Source organism: Mobula birostris, chromosome 9, assembly GCF_030028105.1.
Source record: "Mobula birostris isolate sMobBir1 chromosome 9, sMobBir1.hap1, whole genome shotgun sequence".
NCBI classification, from domain to species: domain Eukaryota; kingdom Metazoa; phylum Chordata; class Chondrichthyes; order Myliobatiformes; family Myliobatidae; genus Mobula; species Mobula birostris.
This window is the reverse complement of record NC_092378.1, coordinates 29,717,237-29,741,312: the sequence shown is the minus strand read 5'-3', so window position 1 is coordinate 29,741,312 and position 24,076 is coordinate 29,717,237. Positions and strand designations below refer to the sequence as shown.

The following is a 24,076-nucleotide window of genomic DNA, read 5'->3' as shown; positions in this document are numbered from 1 at the left end:
ATGTCAGCAGTTTTAATTCATTAGGAGTTTGAGGAGATTTGGTATGTTACCAAAGACTTGTACAAATATAGATGTATAGTGAAGAGCATTCTGACTGATTACATCACAGCCTGGTATGGAACATCCATTGCAGAGGATCACAAAAAGCCTCAACAAGTTCAATCATGGGCACAGCCCTTCCCACCACTGAGAACATCGTCAAGAGACGAAACCTCAAGAAAGCAGCATCCATCATTAAGAATCATCTAGGACTTGCCCTCTTTGTGCTTCTACCATCGGGGATCAGGTACAGGAGCCAGATAACCCACACTCAATGATTCAGAAACAACTTCTTTCCTTCCACCATGAGATTTCTGAATGGTACATGAATACTACCTCATTATTCCTTTTCACACATTATTTCATTTTTATAATTGATAAATTTTTACATCCTTACACGGTTCTGCTACCACAGAACAACAAACTTCATGTCGTATGTCAGTGATAATTAATCCAGTTCTGATTCATCTTGCTTAAGGGGATTAGGTTTTGAAAGCAAATTTCTTGGCCACAGGATTGCTCCTTACAGCCAGTTAAGAATGGTTTGAGGTAAAGACCATTCAACCACTGCAGACAGTAGTCAGTTTAAAGGCAAAACACCCAAAGTACTGAAGGACCTTTCAGCAGTCCCGATGAAGGGTCTTGGCCTGAAATTTTGAATATTTGCTTATTTCTATTGCCTGACCTGCTAAGTTCCTCTAGCATTTTGTGTGTTTTGCCTTGGATTTTCAGCATCTGCAGATTTTCTCATACTAGTGAATCTTGTAGCCAGATTATCTGATTTATTGATATTGATCTGAGGGGCAAATATTGGCTGGACATGTGGAAAGAAGGTGCTGATATTATTCAGATTCAATGATTAGCATTTGATAATTGCTAGCTGCAACATGTTCAACCATAAGAACATAAGAAATAGGAGCAGGAGTAGGCCATCTGGCTGATCTAGCCATGGACTGATCTCCACCTACCTTCCATTTCACCTTAACCCTTAATTCCCCTACTATTCAAAAATCTATCCACCCTTGTCTTAAATATATTTACTGAGGTAGCCTCCATTGCTTTATTGGGCAGAGAATTCCACAGATTCACCACTCTCTGGGAAAAGCAGGTTTCTCCTCATCTCCGTCTCAGATCTACTCCCCCAAATCTTGAGGCTATGTCTCCTGGTTCTAGTCCCACCTACCAGTGGAAACAACTTTTCTGCTTTTATCTTATCTGTCCCTTTCATAATTTTATATGTTTCTATAAGATCTCTTCTCAGTCTTCTGAATTCCAGCGAGTACAGTCCCAGCCAACTCAATCTGTCTTTGTAGTCTAACCTCTTCATCTCTGGAAACCTGGTGAAGCTCCTCTCCAAAGCCAGTATATCCTTCCTCAAGTAAGGAGACCAGAACTACACACAGTCCTCCAGGTGCGGCTTCACCAGTACCCTGTACAGTTGCAGCACAACCTCCCTGCTCTTAAATTCAATCCCTCTAGCAATGAAGGCCACATTCCATTTGCTTTCTTGATAGCTTGCTGCATCTGCAAACCAGCCTTTTGTGATTCAGGCACAAACACTCCCAAGTCCCTCTGCACAGCAGCATGCTGCAATTTTTTCAAAGTGGATGACCTGGCATTTACCAATATTGTACTCCATCTGCCAGATGCTTGCCCACTCACTTAACCTAACTATATCTCTCTGCAGACTCCCCATATCTTCTGCACGATTTGCTTTTCCACTCAATTTAGTATCATCAACAAACTTAGATACACTATACTCGGTCCCCTCTTCCAGATGGTTAATGTATATCGTGAACAGTTGCGGGCCCAGCACCAACCCCTGTGGCACAACGCTCACCACTGATTGCCAACCAGACTAACACCTATGTATCCAACTCTCTGCTTTCTGTTAGTTAACCAACCCTCTATCCATACTAATACATAACCCCCAACTCTATGTGTCCTTATCCTATGGATAAGTCTTTTATGCGACACCTTATTGAACGCAATCCAAGTAAACAAAATCCATCTGTTCCCCTCTATCCACTGCGCTCATTATATCCTCAAAGAACTCCAATAAGTTCACTCCATGCAGTGGGATGATTCTGTTCACTTATCAATTTTACCTACTGCAAGGCCTATTTATCCAAGATAGCATGCTCTTTCATGTTAGTCTCGACACTTCCACTATAGTACTCAAATCGAGATGTATTTGGCTTCCTGCCTTTTGCTGCAGTAAGCTTGTTTTCCCAGATTGTAGAAATATCTTTCCTAGCATGACAAAGGAGTTATTCATGCATGAATACACTAAATTTCTAAACAAGTGGAAATTACTCACCATGAGCTACTGGTCTTGGCCTGAGATCCATCAAATTACATCACTTTATAATGGTTGTAATTGTGGGTTTGTGTCACACTTGAAAGAAATCTGGGAAATGTCTATATCTGATTTAAAAAGTATAGTTCCACATTTGAAATCTCTTTATTTGAGATATTAGCATGCTTTTATTTCAGAGAAGGTCAGAGATATCTGAACCAGAAAGCAACCCAAACTTTTAACATTAATAGTTGCTTGCCGTTTAATTTCCTTGAGTTTTGGAAGTTTTCAAATTGTGTGGTGTTATGCTTTGTAACTCTAAAATGTGAAACTAATTGAAACCAAAAACAAAGAGCTAGGAATGCATGTCGTAGTTTCATTTTTTACTTTAGAGAGACACGCACGTATGACGTGGTGGCGTAATAACGTATGCCATTCACCTACTTTTACATAAAACACATTATGAATTATTTAACTGAACAAGAATGCTTAATCAAAAAATATATTTACAATGTTACTCAAATATCACTAAAACATTAGATACACATGCAGAAACTCACTTTTTTACCCCATTTTGGGAGAAAAGTGAAGGCCATAAAAAGGGTGCAGAAGAAATTTAGAACATAGAACATAGTAACTTTGGACCATGATGTTGTGCTGAACTTTAGCCTATTCTAAGATCAATCTAAACCTTCTATCCCCCATAGCCCTACATTTTTCTTTCATTCATGTGTCTTTGTAAGAATCTCTTAAATGTCCCGAATGTATTTGCCTCTGCCACCAGTACCCCTGTCAGTGTGTTCCATGAACTTACCACTCTCTGTGTTTAAAAAAAAGTCACCTCTGATGTCTCCCCTCTCATCACTTAAAAAGTATGTTGTCTCATATTAACCATTGCCGCCCTGGGAAAGTAGTGCTGGTTGTCCACTCTATCTGTGCTTCTTATCATCTTCTACATCTCTATCAAGTCAACTTTCATCTTTTTCCCTTCACGAGAGAAAGGCTGTAACTTGCTCAACCTATCCTCATAAGAAGTGCTCTCCAATCCAAGCAGTATCCTGGCAAATTTCTTCTGCAGCCTCTCGAAAGCTTCCACATCCTTCCTGTAATGAAGTGACCAGAACTGAAAACAATACTCCAAGTGTGGTCTAACTGGAGTTTATAGAATTGCAACATTATTTCGTGGATCTTGTATTCAATCTCCTGACTAACGAAGGCTTCTTAATCACCCTATTAACCTGTGAGGCAATTTTAAAGGATCTATGGGCGTGGACCCCTTGGTCACTCTGTTCCTCCACACCGCTAGGGATCCTGCCATTAACTTTGTACTCTAATAAAGATGAAGATTAGTTTAATATGTCACATGTACATTGAAACATACAGTAAAATACATTATTTATGTCAAATCAAATCAGCGAGGGTTGTACTGAGCAACCCACAAGTGTCACTGTGCTTCCAGTGCTATCATAAAATACCCACGACTCACAAACCGTAACCTTAACAGTACATCGTTGGCAAATGTGAGAGAAATCTGGAGCACACCCACACTGTCCTGGGGAGAAAATGCAAACTCCTTACAGGCAGTGGCAGAAATCCAACCCCAACATTACAGCTGGTACTGTAAAAGGCTGCTGTCTCAAGTTCTACTTTGCTAGTCTGACTTTGGGTGGATGTGTGGGAGAACCTGGATTTCATAGACGGTGCTTTGTAGGGTTCTGAGCTTGCTTAGAATCATTTTGACACTGGAATAAATGGAACTTTAAAAAAATGAATTTATCGTCGATGTTTTGTGGCATTTTTGTTGTTTTAAAGCTATTTAGACCCAAGTCAATGCAAAATGCAAGGTCGCTAGTTGGAGCCTCAGCTGTGGCAGCGTGTTTGTGCCCTTGAGAAAGGGCACTTAATCACATATTGCTCTAGTGTCTGTGCGAGGAGTGGGGCCCCACATAGACTTCCATTCTGCGCCTTGTAAGGCATGAAAATGCCTGACGCAGGCCCCTCATGGTCTGAGTCGACGTTCCCTCCCCACAATGCAAAATAATGTTATCCATAGTTTACTCGCGTGTGGGGTGGAGGAACTTATGGCTTGATTTTCATCTGTGGTACCATCACACATAAATGCTGGAGGAACTCGGCAGGCCAGGCAGCATTTATGGAGAAGAGTAAACAGTCAACTTTTCGGGCCGAGGCACTTCATCAGGGCTGCAGCCATCATCTGTGCTGCTCTGGATGTTGCTGCAGGAAGTCACATGCAGGATCACGTGATCTCACAGCATACGGTAGGTTGGGGTTAGGTTTGGTTAGATCTCCTGTGGGAAATCTTAAACTTCTATCCCTCATGCTGCTTGCTGCGCATGAATTTACATGATTCGCTTCTGATCCCTCAGATGGATGTAGCTAACGAGATTATATCCTCAACTTCACCCAAGGTAACCTTTCACCCCTTTGTTTACCATGTGCCATACCTCTGTCTTAAAAACATTCATTCAAAGATTCAGCTTCCACCGCCCTTGGAGGAAGTGGGAAGACTCACAGTTTGAGAACAAAAAATAATGCTTCATCCCTGTCTTAAATGGGCTTTGTTGTTAAACAATGACCACTCCCCCCCCCCACCCCCTCTTAGTTGTGGATTTTCTTTCAGGGCCCCGGTGAGTATTTTTGGTACTAGAAAACTTTGGGTAAATCTGAAGATTTCTTAGTTGTGATCATAAATCAAGGGGATTTCTACTGGTAGTGAGATCGTGCTAGGAAATAGGACCAGAAGGTATGCAGCTTCAGGCCAAATGCAGCAAGACCTGGACTATATTCCCTCTAAGGTGTGCGCATCTGCATGCACGCACATCTGTTGCTTCTAGCGCACAAGAGAACTTAAACTGCGCACAAAAGGTTGTCACCCTCTACCTCGTTGGCATGTTAACTGTATTTCACAATCGTACACAGTCACATTTCCTTTTCTGATTTCTGATGTGGAGTTTGTGATGATTTATCTGCAAATTTTAGAACTGGCTTAATGATACTATTTTTATTGAAGAAATTAGTCAGTGCTCACATGTTGTTGTCACTGGGCAAAAAATTGCACAGCACAAGGTTTTTGTGCACACTGGTCATTACAAATTAGAGGGAACATTGGGCCTGAAGATCATCAAGCCCCTGGTTGATTGGTGCCAAATAACATTCATGCCACACAAATGCCAGGCAATGACAATTCAGAGGAAATTCAGCTATTACTCCCTGACACTCAAAGGCATTACCATCATTGAATTCACCATGCTCAGTATCCTGGGGTTACCAGTAACCAGCAACAGAACTGGAGTAGCTGTATACACAGTGTTTCTATCAGAGCAGGTCAGAGCCTAGGAGTCCTGTGGCAAGCAACTCACCTCTTAACTCCCTGTTAGGAATCTCTGTTATTCATTATGTTTGTAAATAATTGTGATATGAATGTACATGGTGCGATTAGCATGTCTGTTGATTATACTTAAATTAGCAGGTCTTGTTGATAATGAAGCAGGTTTCAGTGAATTGCAAAAAGACCTTGATCAGTTAAGGAGATAGGTTGAGGAACAGCAAATGGATTTCAATTTAGATAAGTGTGAGCTGATGCATTTTGATCATTCAAACCTGGCTAGGACTTGTACAGTGAATGGTAGGTCACTGATGAGACTTAAGCGTGCAGGTGCACAGTTGGCTGAAAGTGGCTCCGTAAGAAGACAGGATGGTGAAGAAGACATTTAGGGTGCTGGTCTTCATTAGTCTGGGTTTAGGAGTAGGCAGGTTATGTCACAGTAACACAAGTCATTAAAGAGGCCACAATTTGGGTATTGTGTACAGTTCTGGTCTACTTTTTAAGGGTGCAGAAGAGATATATATTCCTTCCCCCTCCCCTCTTCTTCTATATCCCACTCTGGTTTCTTACCTTTCCTCACCTGCCTATCACGTCCCCCTGGGTCTGCCCCTCCTTCCTTTTCTCAGATAGTCCACTCTCCTCTCCTTTCCTTTCAGATTTCTTCTTCTCCAGCCCTTTGTCTTTACGACCCACCTGGCTTCACCTACCACCTTCTAGCGTGTCATCCTTCCCGTCCCCCCACCTTTTTATTCTGGCGTCCTCCCCCTTCCTTTTCAGCCCTGAAAAAGGGTCTTGACCCGAAAGGTCCACTGTTTATTTATTTCCATAGATGCTGCCTGACCTGCTGAGTTCCTCCAGCGTTTCGTATGTGTTGCGTTGGAGTTCCAGCGTCTGCAGAATTTCTCGTGTTTTAGACATCCCATCGAAGATAGATGAGGGTGCTTCCTGGACTAGAGGCTCTGAGTTATAAGGAGAGATCGGCCATGTTGAAGCTAGGGGAATGAGAGGTGACCATATAGAAGTTGATAAAATCCTGATGAGTATGGATAAGTTGGACAATCTTAGTCCTTTCCCCAGGGATAGGATGTCCAAAACTAGAAGACACATATACAAGATAAGAGGGGAGAGATTTGAAAGAGAACCAAGCAGCAACTACTTTACATAGAGAATAGGAAGTACCTAGAATGAGCTGCCAGAAGGACTGCTGAGGCTGAGTTGGGTCCAATTGCAACTTTTAAGAGGGTTTTGGATAGGTACATGGAAGGGAGAGACATGGAGAGTTATGAGTCGAACACAGGCAATTGAGATTTGAATGGAGTATGCTGTGGCTGGCATTTGAGCTGAAGTGCTTGTTACGCACTCTGCAGTTAAGTGGATTGTTCTTGCAGCAAAGATTCAGTAGCCTCCTTCCTTATTGAAACCTCTATGTGATTCCTGTTTGTAAATGTGCATCAAGACTCAGCACTCGTGCTTGCCGGTGACCACAGAGAAAGAAGCAAGTAGTGAAAATCCCAATGGGGGAATACCGTTTCAGTTACCCTCCCAGTGGAACTGCCGACTGTATGGAGAAAGGACTGGGATGTTCCAGGTTTGGAATCTCTTCCACATTCCAAGCTGTATCTCGTGGTGTTCTCTGGAACTGCCCTCTCCAGCCCAGGGATTCCGGGAACATTGCATGTGTTTGTATTTTTCCACTCGCGTTCCCACCCACTCTGCCCCTTCATGTCCATTTCTGAGTTGAATCTGTATTTGTGGGTGGCAATGTGTACTGAGTATCAGCAACTGGGCAGCCTTGGACAACACCTCCGGTCTGAGTTTCCTGTGCAGTCACCAAGTCAATTTCTTATGTTTCAGGGCTGCCTTGCTTTCTGCAACATTGAAGCAGACTTGATAATCATGAATGTTGCCAACATTGTAATAATCGGTTTTACATATGACACAATATCTGGGGAGGCTCAGCATATTCGAAGCATAATGGGCGACAGCCTGCATTAAGCGGTATTCATTGCAGGCCATTGAGCTGACGGAATCAAATCTGGTCTATTTATTGGACGTGACAGCTCCTTCCTATTAATTATAATTGCCTGCCATTTCTCTACTTCCTTTTTTTCAGGAATGTCTTTGCCTGTCATATAGATGTGTGACTTTCAAACAATTTTAATTATCCATCTACACGTTCCCTTCACCAAAACCCTGGGAGACAATACTTGTCACCACTTCCTACTCTGAAAATGCCCCATTATTTAAAAAAAAATGCCTCTGCCAACTTGCTCTGAACCTGCTTCTTGTTTGTGCTCTTGTTTCAATTGCTTGGGCTGAACCTTGGCAGTGCCTCTTGAATTCCAGTGGTGTATAACAGTACATGACCAGGAGATAATTGATGGCTCTTATCCAGCACAGGGTTTCGAGTAGTCTGGTGTAACTCTTGTGATCCACAATGTTACCTGAGCCTTAACATTGCTGCTTTCCTCAACTTTTTTGTGGAGACATGACATCTCCCTGTAAAATACTCTGAGATTTATTCACATCAAAGTTGCTGGTGAACGCAGCAGGCCAGGCAGCATCTCTAGGAAGAGGTGCAGTCGACGTTTCAGGCCGAGACCCTTCGTCAGGCCAGCTGTGTTCACTAGCAACTTTAATGTGTGTTGCTTGAATTTCCAGCATCTGCAGAATTCCTGTTGTCTGAGATTTATTCCTTCAGTTCTAATTAACTCTCTTCTTGTTTTAAAAAAAGGAATTAGTTTGTCCTTTTTTTTCTGGGTATACTATGTCAAAGTTAGCTAGGTGGATTGAATGCTGCATCTGAAATTTGCTTCCAGTAAAAACAATATATATCACTTGTTTGGCCCATTTAACAATGAACAAATTTGTATCCTTTTTGAAATATTCAGTGGCAGAAGTCTGTTTATTCATTTCACTGATTCAGTTCTTTTCTCTGATGCTCTTGCAGGTCATTCAAACCAGACTTTGTTCTCATTCGTCAGCATGCGTATAATATGGCCCAAGGCGAGGACTTTCGTAACCTCATCATTGGCTTGCAGTATGGTAGAGTGCCTGCACTTAATTCTCTCCAGTCCATCTACAACTTCTGTAACAAGCCCTGGATGGTGAGTTTGAGTGCTTGTGTCTTGCGTTGTGGTATTTTGGTCTTTAGTGGAAGCCATGTGAAAGCATTCTAGATCATCTTCTGGTAGGTCAACCTCATTGACTTTGGGCTCTTGGTTCAAGTTGCTTTGTTCTGGTAAGTTAAGCACGGATGACGTATTTCTACTGTACACCACAGGCTGCCTTATATCTTGCATTGAAGCTGTGAAAGTGAAAAGCAGCCTATGGGCAGCCAATGGTCAGCAGCATCCTACTCCTATACTTCTCAGAGAGATTCCAGAAAGTAGCTCTAGACTCTACAAAGCAGAAGATAGTATTTTTGGTGTGTTATGTTTCTGGACCAATCACCTAGAGGAGTGGACTTTTGATCCAAATCCACATTGAATCCCATCATGGCAGCTGGGGAACTTAAATTCAATTAAATATATCCATAGTAAATACAATTCCTGGAACAAAATTATCCAAAATTTCCAATCTAGTTCAGTAATAGGAGGGAGGAGAAGATGGCTGCGCGACGCAGCGCGCCCGGCCGTTCCGAATGATATCATATCTGTGAAGTAGGGTGCCATGCACAATCCTGATTTGATGGAGACAGAGGTGAAGAGGCACGGTGGAACATCTGGAGAAACTTCTGAAATGCCTGCTTTGCTGCCGCTGTTACTGTGTGATCGAGAATCTCTGGAGGGGAAGGCCCCAGATTCTCGGCTTTGCCTATTGCCTGTTGCTGGGGCTGGGGTCGGAGCACTCGCAGAGATGGTGCTCGGTGCTTGGTGTCGGAGAGCTGGTCGGAGGCTCGGAGTTTTCGGACGGACTCGGAGTCAGACCGCGGTCGGATGCTTCCAGGATGCTGCATTGGCAAGTTTGCGGTGCTGGAGGTTCACCGTCTGCGTGAGATGATGGGATTTTCGAGTGACTTTGAGACTCTTACCGTGTCCATGGTCTGTTCTTATCAAATTATGATATTGCTTCGCACTGTTGTAACTATATGTTATAATTATGTGGTTTTTGTCAGTTTTTAAGTTGGTTTGTCATGTGTTTCTGTGATATCGTTCTGGAAAAACATTGTATCATTTCTTAATGCATGCATTACTAAATGACAATAAAAGAGGGCTGTATGTCCTCATAATCTAATCTAATCTAATATTTGGAGAAAATAAAGCCTGTTGTTTCAGTCAGATATACACCCAAAGTACTTTCATTAACTTTTAACTGCTCTCTGAAATGGCTTAACAATTTGCTCACTTTTAGAACATCTTGCCATTGTCCATGATACCCACTTCCCATGTTAAAAAGGAGGTATGTAACATTTGTGCAGGACTTAGTACAGGCAGTTCCCTTACACCTGTTGAATTAGTGTGGGTTAGTGTAAATGAGTGCTTGAATGGTCAGTGTGAAAGGGCTTATTTCATGTTGTATGATTCTATGGCAGTAGAAACCAAAATACTTCAAATATTTCACGGACCAAGCAGCCACTGTGAGAGAAAAATAAGTTCCATGCCTTTGGTCAAAGATCTTTCATCAGGCTTACCTAATATATTGACAAACAAGAGCCGAGTTATTAAATGTGAGTGAAATGAGTTTCTTTTATCTCTGGATAATGCCCACCTTGGTTCAAAGAATTGTTGCTGAGCATCTTAACTTGTAAAATATTTCTGAGAAAGTAGAAGGTTTAGGCTACTTGAGATGTGGTAGCACACTGGTTGTGATACTGAGTCTGTGCCTTGGAACTTGAATTGGGAAACATGAACTCAAGTTCTGTCATAATATGTACTGTAAATTCAAATAATAAATAAAAAGCTGGTTTGATTATCATCCCACTGATGAAGTACTATAAATATTTTATCTTCCACATAATTAGCAAAAGGTATTGAATAGATCCAAAGATAGGCAAAAGATTTTGAAACGAATGTTAGGAGACTGTGAGGAATTAAAAGTGTGTATGCAGGTTGGCACATGGAAAGGAATGGTAAGTAATTATCTTATGATGCATTGATATGGGGAAGCTTGTTCTATTTTTTCAAAATAAGCCCTTTCACACTGACCATTCAAGCACTCATTGATATGGGGAAGCTTGTTCTATGTTCTATTTTTTTATGGCAAGCTTAAATGAAAGTGATTGACTAGAGTGACCCTGATTAAAACTACATTTCTCTATATCCATTCTTGTCTGAGATGTCCTAGCTGACAAGTTCACTTTAAGTTGTTTCTTCAACTGTTTGCTTGATCTGCACCTTGGAAATATTTGAAGGAGGGAGTGTATATGAAAGATAGACTTTGGGTATAAGCAGACTATCTTTTTTGCAAGACATACACAATAGCTTGATTCAACGTTTATTTATATACGTTACTCAGTAACTTAATGGAAGATGCCTGTGAACCTAAAAATATATGAGAGGATAGACCTTAATCTTTAAAATACATATTTTGCACATGCATTTTTGAAGATATAATTAGCTATAGTTCATTGGTATTCTTGCATGGAGTTGTGGAAATTGTGGTAAGGCAAGGATAGTCTGGGGCAGTTGTAGTCAAGCAAGACCTTTGAAGTGAAACTGCCGGAGATGCCTCTGTTTACTGCAGATGAGATAGGCTGTGGTGACTGTGGCGGTGTGTACTCAAGCCAGACAAGTGAGGCTTCTGCAGTGAGACTTTTCCAGAAAAGCTTTCCTAAAACATAGCATCCCTTTACACAATAGGAGGTGCCAGAGACAGTTGAGATAAGAATAATGGAATGATGTGAAGTATATCCAACAACCAAGGCTCTATTGTCTTTACTAACTTCAAAATATCATCAGCTGTACGCTTGAAGTTTTGATTGACTTTAACACCTTTATTGATCTTGTAAGTAAGGAATTCAAACGTATACAATTTACAATGATCAATATCCATAACTGTTAAGCCAGTTTTGTCTGAACAGTAAACTGTTCAGACATCAAAACAGTGTGGGTGACAAGCTCGTGCTGTTCTCCTTGTGCACACGTAAAATAAAAGAATGCTTGTGTCACACAAGTGCATGTGTTCTGGGCACAGTTATTTCAGTTATTTTATTTTATTATTGGCGACAAAAGTTACTCCAACAGTTACTTGGAGGTTCCACAGAGATGGCTAACCCTTGGCTTCATTATCCGGGAGAAAAGAATTCAGCACCGATAGCCATCTTGACTGGTCATATTTGAGTAAGGGACTGAATCTGCTGCTGGAATGCAAATTTCATCCTATGTGGAGGAGTCAAGGTATGCCACTTCTGTCACCGGCATAGGAAAGCCGCAGCATTAAAAAACAGATGAAGTTGCTGCGGTTGGAGTCCCACATAAGGCACAGAAAAATTTGGCAAGTGTGTTGTTCAAAAAAAAGAATTCCAAAATATATGTCTGTGTGCATGCTCTGATTGTGTGTGTGTGTGTGTGTGTGAATTGTAGCATGAAGGTCCCCTGTCCCAGTACTCTAAAGGAGTCTGGTAGTGTCCTTGCTTGTACCAGAAAGCATTAAGTACACTGAGAAGTATATTGGTGTGTGTGGAGTGTACTAAGTGAATGTCTGAAGATGTGTTGTTAGAGAAAGGGAAATGAGAGAAGACTGTAGGGTGGCCTGTGACTGTCCAATGTAGACGTGAATTGTAAAAGCTGTTAGATGAATCCTGCAAAAAAGCAGAGAAAGTGAGCAAAAATTAAACAAGGAAAAGACACAAAAAGGACAGTGAAAAACTACCTCAGTGCTTGAAAAGAAACAAAGCACCAGAGTCTGAGGATGAACTAGATGTTGTACCTCTGCCTTCCCCACTCAAGCACGGTTTCAATAAAACTCATACCAGCTGAGGCCTCTTGTGTACTTTGTAAGGCTGACGTCAGCCAGTGCCCTGCCACAGGTGGCAGTTCCCAATGGCACTACAGGAGATGGGATATGGAGGGGTGCAGAGGGAATGAGTGAAATGTTGATTGACATATACCTTGAACTGATCTAGTAAGAGCTCTAAGAAAATGTTTCCCTTGTCCTGTAGATTGACATAAAAATGCATTGGATAGGAGACAATGATGTTAATGAATATGTAGAAATGCACGTAAATGTTTTCAAAAGTATCTGGATTAACTCTACAAGTGAGGACGCCTGTTTTTTTAATAAATGCTGTTGTAAATAAGTTGTAACCTAAGTTAAAGGAAAAGCATTTACTGTTACTTGTGTGAGATGGTGACATATATATACTTTGATAATAAAATTTACTTCGAACTTTGATGAAAGAGTTAAGGAAAATTGTGAGTGTTTTACAATACCGCCAAAAGCAATTACAACATCAAAGGATTAAAGCTGTTAAGGGGAACATGGACAATACTTGTGTGAAACTTCTCAGGCTGCTCCACCATAGCCTCTGGGCAATATTGTATATTTTTAAGGTATTACAATAGTTATCCTATACAATTTGGATGTGATTTTAACTCATAGCTGTGTTTTATATTTAACAAGATTTGCAGTGACCAAATTTTGGCTAGTTGGATTAACTTCTGCTTAAAATTTAACTGTAAACTTTGGTTTTTAACATTGCTTGTTTTATACACATTTGACTTAAGTGACCCACTTGTGACTGGTTATTTTTGTTTTGAGCAATATAGTTGTTAGAAAATGCTATTCTAAATGTGAAAGAAATTCCAAGTGATTCTTCGATCCAACAAACATGGAAGTTTGACAGTGGACATGGTAGGGGTAAACATGGGGATGTTCCCAAGGGGTCCTTGCTTATGTTTGCAAACTGCCTGGCCACTGGGCTTGAAGGTACTCTTGTGCCAAGACAACTCTGATAACAGTTCCCACCTGCTTCACCAGCAGCACCATAGACTATGCAGGTTACTTTAAATAATCCATTCCTGAACTGTTACTTAAGAACTTGTACAATCTGAAATCTGCCTGTTGTAAAATGTCACCTAATGTAAGCCCACATGTAATTTTTCTTTGACAGCTTTTTCTCCCAATCTGATACTGAATAAAAAATATAGAATATTTTAGTGGGTATGCGATGTGTGCACGCTACATAATACCTGAGATGGCACAGCTATCTTCCCTGCTGTTCTGCTCGAGCAGCTGAATCTTTTTGCCTTAACATAAGCTTGCAGCCTTGCAGTCAGTGCACTGAATCTCGTTCCGCCTTAGGAGTGGCACATGACATTGGACAGTTATGGAAACGTCGTGTGTTTCTCACCTCTTCCGAACTCCAATAAAACGCAGTGAACTAACTATGAACCTTTTCCTGCTTTTAAATTGGTTACTGCAATTGCTTATAAATTATGTGGCTCGTACCAATGGGAAGGGTGAAATAACTGGAGGGAACAAACAAGCTGACTCCTTTGCTAAGGTAGCAACAGCAGATCTTTATGACCACATGGCACTCCAGTGCAATCAGGCTGCCGATACTTGACAAATTCCTTTGGTGAACTACAGGTTTCCCCTGCCATCCGAAGGTAGAGTGTTCCTATGAAACAGTCCGTAAGCCGGACTGTCGTAAAGTGTAGAAGCAAATACCATTTATTTATATGGGAAAAATTTGTGAGTGTTCGCGGACCCAAAAAATAACCTACCAAATCATGCCAAGTAACACATAAACCCTAAAATAACAGTAACATATAGTAAAAGCAGGAAAAATATGATAAATACACAGCCAATATAAGGTAGAAATTCTCTTCTGCAATCATTGCTGCACTGTCCACCGTAGCGAAAATCTCACGCAAGTGCTCTTGGCGCAAGCGCTCTCGGCAGAAACTCTCGGCGCAAGGGCTCTCGACAGAAACACTCTCTCCAGTAACCTTTAAGCAATGAAGCTGCAAAATCATACCAAATAACACAGAAAAATACACAGCCTATATAAAGTAGAAATAATGTATGTACAGTGTAGTATCACTTACTGGAATCGGGAAGACAGCGAGCACACTGATGATGGTGTGTTAGGCTGAGTCATCAGAGGTTGGAGTGGTGGGACACTGGGGTGTTATCTCATCGTTGTCTGTTTCCGTCAGGGCAGGCAGGTCATCTTCTTCTATATCTGCCTACCTTGATGTCGAAGGTCGAGGTTCATCGTCTGCTGTGGCTGATGTGGAAGTCTTGAAAAATGACAGTATGCTTGACTGCTTTGCCTCGCGCATTTTTCTATCATACAGTTCTTTGTAAGCACTCAAACCATCCTGCAAATATGCCCTAAACCTATGTACCCTTTCAAAATTAAAGTCATACTTTTCTGCAATCATTGTTGTCAGTTGCAGCGAAAATCTCACGCAGTTGCTTCACGTTCAGTTCCTGGACGACTTCACTTCCGGTCCGTTCGCTACTGCATTCGGTTTCGATCGTTATCCTTTCCTCTTCCAATTTTATCAGCTCTTCATCCATCAGTTCTTGGTCATGGGATGCCAAAACCTCTTCAACATCATCTTCGTCAACTTCCACAAGCCAAACTCACTTTGTCCTTACTTTGTTCACCACGATCAAAATGCTTAATTATGTCTAGTTTTACGCTAAGTGTAACACCCTTACGAGCTCTTTTAGGCTTTTCCAATACCTTAGAACTCATCTTGCTAATGGATGCTCAAAATAAATCAACATAAAGCACAGATGCTCAGAGGCACATGTTTAAACAATGTCGGCTAGAATGCAGTTCCGGGGGAGGAGCTTGGCTGCTCGGGGCGCACGCTGCCTTTTATAGTGTGCTGTCTTTTTTCATAACAGTGAAAACACCTTCTGTTAGCGAAAACAGGTAACTAATGTAGGTCTTTCGTAACAGCGAGGTGTCGTAAAGCGAATGTTTGAAAAGCGGGGGACCTCTGTAGTACAATTACGGCATGATGAACAGACTTTATGGACTGAAGCACACTATGTGCAAACTTAAAGGGCGATGGGAATACTTAACCATGAGAGATTCTTGGCCATAGCAAGAAAACTAGCAGCAACTATGTGATTTGCTAGAGACAAAATTATGAAAGACATTATTTGCTGCCACTGCATCCTTCCCCAGGAGGATATTTGTACATCTCCAAATGGACTTTATGTTGTTCCTTTTCACGTCTCGTGGCGCATCGGGCAGCATTTTTGCCATTTCTGTAGCATTTGACTGTTTTTTACGAGGTTGAGTTGCTGGCTCGATGCTCAACCCAGTATGGATGGAAAGTGGGTAAGGAGCCAACCAGACTTGAACACGGGACGTCTCACCTTGAAGTCTGGTGCTGATGCCACTATGCCACCAGATAGCAAATAGACTTTATCCAGTTACCAAAATGTTCAGGTTCTGATTATACACCTGTTATTGCGCTGTTCTCTTCATGAGTAGAAGCTTATCAAATTTAGAGAAATGATGCTATAACTGTTGCTTAATTTTATTATGAGAGTTTATTCCTAGGCTTGGGTTCCCTGAGAAAAATCTCATGATAACAGCTCATCCTTTACGGGTAACGTTGTGCAGGAACTGACAAAAGCCATATAGAGCAAACGTTATTTCACCTGCCTTTATCAGCATCAATCTTACCAGGCAACTGAAAGGCAGAATGGGGACCTGAAAAATAGGTTAGCTAATTTGCGTGTCCAGATCAAGCTAAAGTGTCCAGAGGTGGTTCCACTGGCCCTCATCACAATGTGCCGTGCTCCAAACTGAGTAACAGGCCTATCTCCACATGAGATAGGTTTGAGATATCCCATGCTCTTGCCAGTGGACTCTCCTTTAATGAAACAGCTGGACGTCCACACTGTGAGTGAAAGCATGTTGCAGTATTGTATAGCTCTTAAATGTCCCCATCACCAGGTTCTTCAGGCCCAGGAGATCGTTCTGGCTGTAGAGTGTCAGACCTACAGCCGGGAAATTGGGTACTGGTGAGAGCCTACCGACAAAAGAGGTGCCTAGATCTCCTCTGGGAAGGTCCATTCCAAGTGTGCTGACCACATATCCCAAGTTAAAGGTCAAGGAGAGCTGACAGAGATACACATTTTGCATGTTAAGCCATCAGCACAACGTGAGCAGAAGATCCTTTATGATAAGCACCGATGGACTGAACACTTGATCTTTGCTGTTTGCCACCTTAAGTAACCAATATGCATTATAAATGTTGGGTAACATGGACATCTATTTTCTGCCTAAGTGCAGATGTATCCCACAACACTAACACTTCTCTTTGCCTTGGTTATGAACATACATCACGTACTAACTGGTCCTGTTGTTGGGTGTGTTCTGGAGAAGGTCGATACATTCGGAAAGCGGTATTTATACCCCTGGATTACAGTGCATTTGATTATGTGTTTTACTTAAATAACAAAATTCAAACTGTAAAGGGAGTCCAGGACTGCACTGCCTATAGGAATGATTTTTGCCACTCCATCTGTTTAGAAGGTTGGTATCAACCCACTTACAACAATTGCATAACCAAACCACACCCTCCCCCCACTCTGAATCTGCTACATGGGGATGGGGGGGGAAGTGAAGTATGTTACTACAAACTATAACCGTCAAAGGAAAGGTCTAGATTTATATAACAGTACGTGCAAGTTGAAACTACTAGTGACCCCCCAAACTCTGTTAATGCTACTTACTGGATATGTGGCTGACAGGCTTATCACTGGCTGCGAGGGGCCCTACTTCTAAAATGGAATCCATAGCAGAGATTGGTGTTATCTGGCCTACGCAGTATCACCAATGTACCACTTGCCCACTCTCTCTACATCCTACTGCGGGGGGAGCTACTATCGAAGGACTATGGAGACTGAGTGTTTCAGGACTGTAGTGTTCCCCTTCAGGGAACCTGCCAGACAGGCCCTTGAAAGCATTAACATAGCCTCAGCACTGCTGGAGAAAGTGGCTACTAACACAGCCTTGATGCTACATGCCAGGAGCCAGGCTATTAATGATACTGCATTTGAAATGCTGGCAATTGGCACTTTAACTCCTCCCCTCCCAAAATGACTAGACTTTCGGTTGCCTAAGAGAGGTGGTACTTGTGCCATTATTAACCAGGAATGCTGTACACACGCCCCTGATCTCAGCAGCTAACCGTCCCTGATGAAACTGACATGGAGTTTCAGAGATCTGCATTATTGAAGTTCTGTAAGTTTTATGCTGTCTTCTACAGAACAAAGAGAAAGGAGTGTGGAAGTTGCAGTAAGGCGAGGATAGCCTGGGAAAGTTCTACTCAAGTGAGACCATAAGACCATAAGACAAAGGAGCAGAAGTCGGCCATTCGGCCCATTGAGTCTGCTCCGCCATTTTATCAGGAGCTGATCCATTCACCCATTTAGTCCCACTCCCCCACCTTCTCACCATAACCTTTGATGCCTTGGCTACTGAGATACCTATCAATCTCTGCACTTTGAAGTGAGAGCACTGGAGACACCTCTGCCTACTACAGAGGAGATAGACTGAGGTGACAGCGGCAGTGTGTATGAGAGATTTCCAGAAAGATTTTCCTGAAACGTAGGTTCCCTTTACACAGTAGTGGGTGCCTGAGACAGACAAGATAAGAGTAATGGAAGAATGTGAAACATACACAGCAACTAAGGCTCTATCATCTTTACTAACTTCAAAATATTATTAGCTGTCTGCTTGAAGTTTTGATTGAACTTAATACCTCTGTTGTGAATAGGAGTTATCTTGCAGGTAAGGAATTAAAAAATGTACGATATACAATGATCAATATCTGTAACTGATAAGCCAATTCTGTATTTAAAAAATGCAGTTTTCCGGCCAGACTTCAGAGCAAAGTTATTTTACTTTTTTATCGGTGATGACAGAGTTTCTGAAGCTGGTTTCCTGACGAGAAACCAGCAATTAATTTTCAAAAGCATTTATTGTGTCTCCAATAGGCCTGGCTAAACAACAACAAGTTATTATTGGGAAATTGGGAAATGAGTGCCAGCTGATTAAAGATTGGGCAGAACGTTAGCAGTCCAAGAACTGAAACCTGTAATAAACTAAGGGGAGCAACTGGACAAACAAATGATGTGCTGTGGGAACTCAGTGGGTGAGAGAAGAGGACAGACAAATTTTCAACATCTGCAGCCTCTAGTGTCTTGAATTGACTGGACGAGTCCTGCACCCGCTGCCCAAAATTTAAAGCTATACTGGCTTTGCAGCAGCAAACAGGATTTAAGCTGGTGAAAAATTTTGTTGCTGAGAATCAGAATTTAGGTGCTAAATAAATCCAAAAATTTTTGTTTCCCCTTTGCATAAAATGTTGAGGAACATACTGATATTAATCTGAATGTGGGTATAAGGATCTTCCTTAATTTACAACTGTTTAATTTACACTTTCCCTAAAGAGCTTCTGACTTTCCGAAGTAGCTGTCCTTAATTTGCAAAGGGTTAGATTGATCTTGGAGTAGGTTAATAGGCTGACACAACAGTGTGGGCTGAAGGGCCTGTGCTGTGTCTATTGTTCTATGTTCTATAATATATGCAAGAACTAATTGGATAAATGGGGTGCCTTCCTCTATGACCACGCAGCATGTTGTGGTGATATTACTTCCTTGTAGATAGGTATAATATCTTTAATCTCACTACTGCTCTGGTTCTGCATGACTAGCATCCTGTACCTTGAGAACATGCCCTTTATAATTCCTATTCCATATATGCAATTAAGAATGCCTAGGGGGAACGCATTCATAACCACAAGAATTTTTAAAACAAGGATTTTGCATATTGACTTAAAATCTGTGATCCCTGAAGCTTTTCTGGGAAGACTGATTTAAATCCCAACTAAATGTATTCAATTTGAAAAGAAAATGTTTATTCTTTCCTCAGGAGTTGCCTAACTGCTAAATGCCATTCTGTGATCCTACTGCAGAACTCTGATATTAGATTTCCTGTCAGACTTCTTGTGTTGCACGTACCCAATTTCCCCCAATTTATGACCTTCCGTTTTCAAATCGGGAACATCTGGCACTTCCCAGATTCAGTGTGCTGCTGAGGCAAGTGGCTCTGTCAAGTTAAACCTGGTTCAACCCCAACAATGGTCCTGAGATGACTGGTATCCCGTTGTATATTTTAGTAAAATGGATACAGTGAGTAACTTTGGAAGAAGCTTTGGAGGAGGGCATTTATGCAATTAAAATAGGCCAAGAAAAGAGAGAAAATAAACACAAAATCTGGTAATTATTAACCAATGAAGGATAGTGTAAGAGCAGAGTAAATAGTAATGAGTAAAAATTACAATTGAAGAGTTATTTCCATCTTCCCAACTTTGGTTGATACTGCTTTTCACAAAGAACAAGAAACATTCATTGCAGCGCTTTTGCAGTGGTTTATTATGATTGGAATAAAGTATCTGAAAGGGCTATAGAATAATTTATCACAATAATTTCCAAATCAAAACTGGATGTAAGCTTGAAAATGGGAAATATTCGCAAAAATTGAGTGGAATTCCATGGAGTCAGCAGAAATAGGATTGATACGACTTTGGGCCAGACTGGGCTGCCTCAGTACAATTGGCACTTAGCCTTTCCCAGGGAATCTCAGCCCGTTGTAAGTCTGGGATGTACTGAGCGACAGTTGTCCATTAGCCAGGAGAATATGCAGTCTGATCTGTATCAGCCAGATCTGGTTTTGGAGTGGCGACTCCATTCTCTTGAATGTGAATTCCTAGATTAAGTGTGAAAGCTAAGTTTGGTTATCAATTCTTTAGCTTTATTTTTTGTAATTTTGTGTTTTTTCATTTGATTTTGATCTTCTAGTACTGTTTAATCATTTTGTAATTAATTATTTAAAGCAATCTTAACAGTTTCCAGGCCATTCAGAATATTCAAGGCACTTAGAACTCTTCCAAAATCCTCACAGCCCTAACGAGGCAAGGCAGTGTCCCCAGCTTCGTCCCCTGTCAAAGACTGGCCCAGAGGTGGGATCTTGGAGGAAGCCAGCTTACAACTGTTGTCTCTGGGGTGTGGAGGCTCTGCTCAGTCAGTGCTCCGCTTTTGGCCCAAGTGCTGAGACTGTGTGTGGGTGGTGAGCCCTCTAATCCTACCCTGGCGAACGATTGACCACACATTCAGTTACTGAGTGACCTGTAAATTCACTCAAGTCAAGTCTTGAATAACATAACGACTAATAAAGAATGCTTTGCTGCACTTTGACATGTTAATTTCTGCCTTATTTATTACTTTATCTTCCTTGACTTATGCTAGAAACGTGAAGAATTATTAATGCTGTTTACAAAAAGGAAATAGTTTTACGTGTTCCAAACTTTCCATATGGTGCTTTGGCAGGCAGCATAGAGCAGACTCTTGCCCATCAATCAAGCTAAATTTAAACTGGAATCTAGAAATGAAAGGGGCAACTTTCTGAAATGATACACAGTATGCTTTGGTCCCTTAACTTGCAGTTGGTAGGAAGTAAGAGAAAGAAGCCACTTCAAAGCTGTAGCTGTGTGTCTAAAGTTTTTATCAAGAGAGTTGCTGCAAGAGAATCTGTCACCAGCTAAGCCAGATATTTCCTTCAGTACCTTTCTAATTTGCAATGTTTAGAAAGTTAAGAACTGAAGCATTTTAATTTTCTTTCAGTATTTTTCTATTTACTGCTGAAATATGTTGGCCTAAGGGCCATGCACTGAAGAGGCACATGCCTGTTACTAAATTAGTGTCTGTGTGCTGATCCTTGCATGCGTGTGATTGATATGTCCGTAATGCTATTAGCTGGGTGTTACATTTTCTGTGTGAACCAGCTGTATTTGTAGGAAGCTAACTTGTACAAATGTGCATCTCATTGGAGACAAGTCAACCTTTCAGTCCCGAATATTTTTTTTGTCTTAAGTTTTTTGAATAAATGGAATATCCTGTGTAGGGAGAAGGCACAAGAGATACAAAATAAACACTGAGGGGGAAAGTGGCCTTGAGGCAAAGTAACTTGACGTTTTGTTAATGGTCATTGTTCTGAAGGTTAAAACAGTGTTATCACACATTTTCACTTCTGGCAGTGGTTCCTGGACAAAGTTTCTGGCTCTAGGCATTGTCCTCAGTTCATCAAATTAATCCCTTGCATCAAATTTCACTCAGTCCATGCAAAGCTTGGTGCTTCATTGACTTTTGGGGGGCTTTGTGCAGGACAGGGTTTCATGTCATTCCAAAATCTGATCTCCGCTGCCTGGATTTAATTTTCTGCAAAGTCTCTATCCAGGACCTGTTCACTTTTTGAAAGTGACTAGGAGACTCACTGTGGGGAGTGGAGTGCAGTTGAGCCTAAACTCTTCTCTTGCATTTCCTACAGTGCGTTTTGATAGAATTATTTAATTTCAAATATATGTAAAATAAATCCTTTGTAATTACTGATGTGAACATTCTGCTCCCACTGTACTCATGCATTTGTGAATACTGTGAAGTGTGTTGCTTCTCTTTATTACAGTAGCCTTCAAAAGGTTTTGTGATTTACCAAGCAGCAGAGCAGATCTATTGGAGGACTGTCCCTGTGTGTATCCTCCTGGGTGAGAGGATGAGGATATTCTTGTGTAAAAGGTTGTGTGTGCTTTGCAGAGGAAAGAAAATTGAAAGGAGGACAGCCTACTTTTCAAATCTGCCTGCATTCATCTTTAGTCTATTCTCAGGACAGTGGTGGTAGAGATTGGAGAGTGTCATTAAATAAGTTCCAAGCAGTGTCTGAAAGAGTTTCCATGGTGTCAGTTCTACAACACTTGTATGCACACTTGTTTTGCATCTGAGTTGTGTATATACTGCTGCTGAATTATAGACAGGTAGAATTGCTTCATAGTAAACCAACGAGCCAGCCGGTGGTGTAGTGGCATCAGCACTGCACTTCAAGGCAGATGGTCCTGAGTTCGAATCCAGCAACAGCAGTATCTGCGCGGAAGAAAGACCTGGTAATCTACTTCTGTATCTTGCCATGAAAACTCAATGGACAAGCACTCTATCTGTAGGGTTGCCATGCTGTTGACAATGACTCGATGACACTCAACAACAACAAGAACTGACTACCCATTGACTGTGTTGCAGAATTCGTGACCCATCTTGACTGGATTGTTCAACCCTGTTTGTGATTGAAAGCATTCCCGTTGATTAGAAGAAAAGTAAGTATAGTGTTTAGTAATGCTGATTTTGCCAGACAAGGAAGGGTGCAGCATTTGGAGTCAGTAACAAGGATGCTGAGCTCTTCCTGATCTAATGAAGTGTCCATGCCTTAACCTGAGGACATCCTCCTTTAGTTGTGTGGCATCATCATGCCACTAAGTAAGATGTGTCCAGAACAGTCAGTGTTTCCCACCAAGTCAGAGATCTCCCCACCCCCCACCCCCAGACTCAGTGAGGAACATAGACAAACATGCTGGGAGCAGCGGTATGAGGACCTAAATGAAATAAGAACTTACTGAAGGTAAAAAGAAGCAATATGCCATGGGGACCACTCAGATTAAAACTTTCAGAGTCCAGCATTGTAAAGTCTAGGTAGATTTTACAGCTGACAAGAAGGGGTCCTTACCTATTACCACTCTGCTTCTCCCCCTCCTCCGCCCGTTCCAGCGACAATAGTGGAGACAGATCCATGGTGCAAAAGGCAAGTCAGAAACACGTGCAGCCTTCAGGAAGAGGATGGTCTACCTCAGCCTGCTGCTGAAATCCAGCCATTACAAAAAGCCAGTTAGTCAAACTGATCCATTGCGGTGGATATCAGGCGATAGTTGAGCGTGCTGGAAGAATACGACCAAGGGTCTCAAAGGTGTTCTGGATGCAGCTCTGAAAGCTTGTTTAAGTCTTGTGTCTACACAATCTTTTCAAGTAGATGGAACAGCATAGTCACCAGTGCTCAGTTTGGGACTGAGCAGAACCACGTGAGCCTCGTTCCCAACACAGAAGCAAGAGCTGAATGCCATGATAATGTTCGAATGACTTCCCTTGACACTAAGAAGCTTCAGTAACATTGAAGTAAGGTGGATATTGTGGAAGAAGTGCTCTAAAGCAGTGGTCCCCAACCACCGGGCCGCGGACCGGTACCGGGTCGCAAGGCATGTGCTACCGGCCCATGAGGAAACGATATGATTTGGCGATATGAAATGATATGAGTCTGCTGCACCTTTCCTCATTCCCTGTCATGCACTGTTGAACTTGAACACCCCCCCCTCCAACTCCGTCGGCCAGTCCACAAGAATATCGTCAATGTTAAACCGGTCTACAGTGCAAAAAAGGTTGGGGACCTCTGTTCTAAAACCTGGAACCACACTTAATACTCTGGAGGATTGTTGTAGATTTTGGAGGCCAGTCAGCTCTGGGTAAGTAAAGGCATTTCTACAGCTGAAGCCCTACAAGCACAATTAATCAGAATGTGGTTAACCACATTAAGT

General features: G+C 41.7%; 1 protein-coding gene across 4 annotated transcripts in view; it reads left to right on the top strand.

The window, feature by feature from the left end:
• The window catches only part of LOC140202624 (synapsin-3-like), a 344,209-nt gene that overhangs the window by 190,433 nt on the left and 129,700 nt on the right, over window positions 1–24,076 (top strand). For all 4 annotated transcript variants that reach the window (XM_072267691.1, XM_072267692.1, XM_072267693.1 and 1 more), the window contains exon 5: window positions 8,635–8,791. In XM_072267691.1, the coding sequence (XP_072123792.1) occupies window positions 8,635–8,791 (157 nt within the window). The remainder of the gene's footprint in view (window positions 1–8,634; window positions 8,792–24,076) is intronic.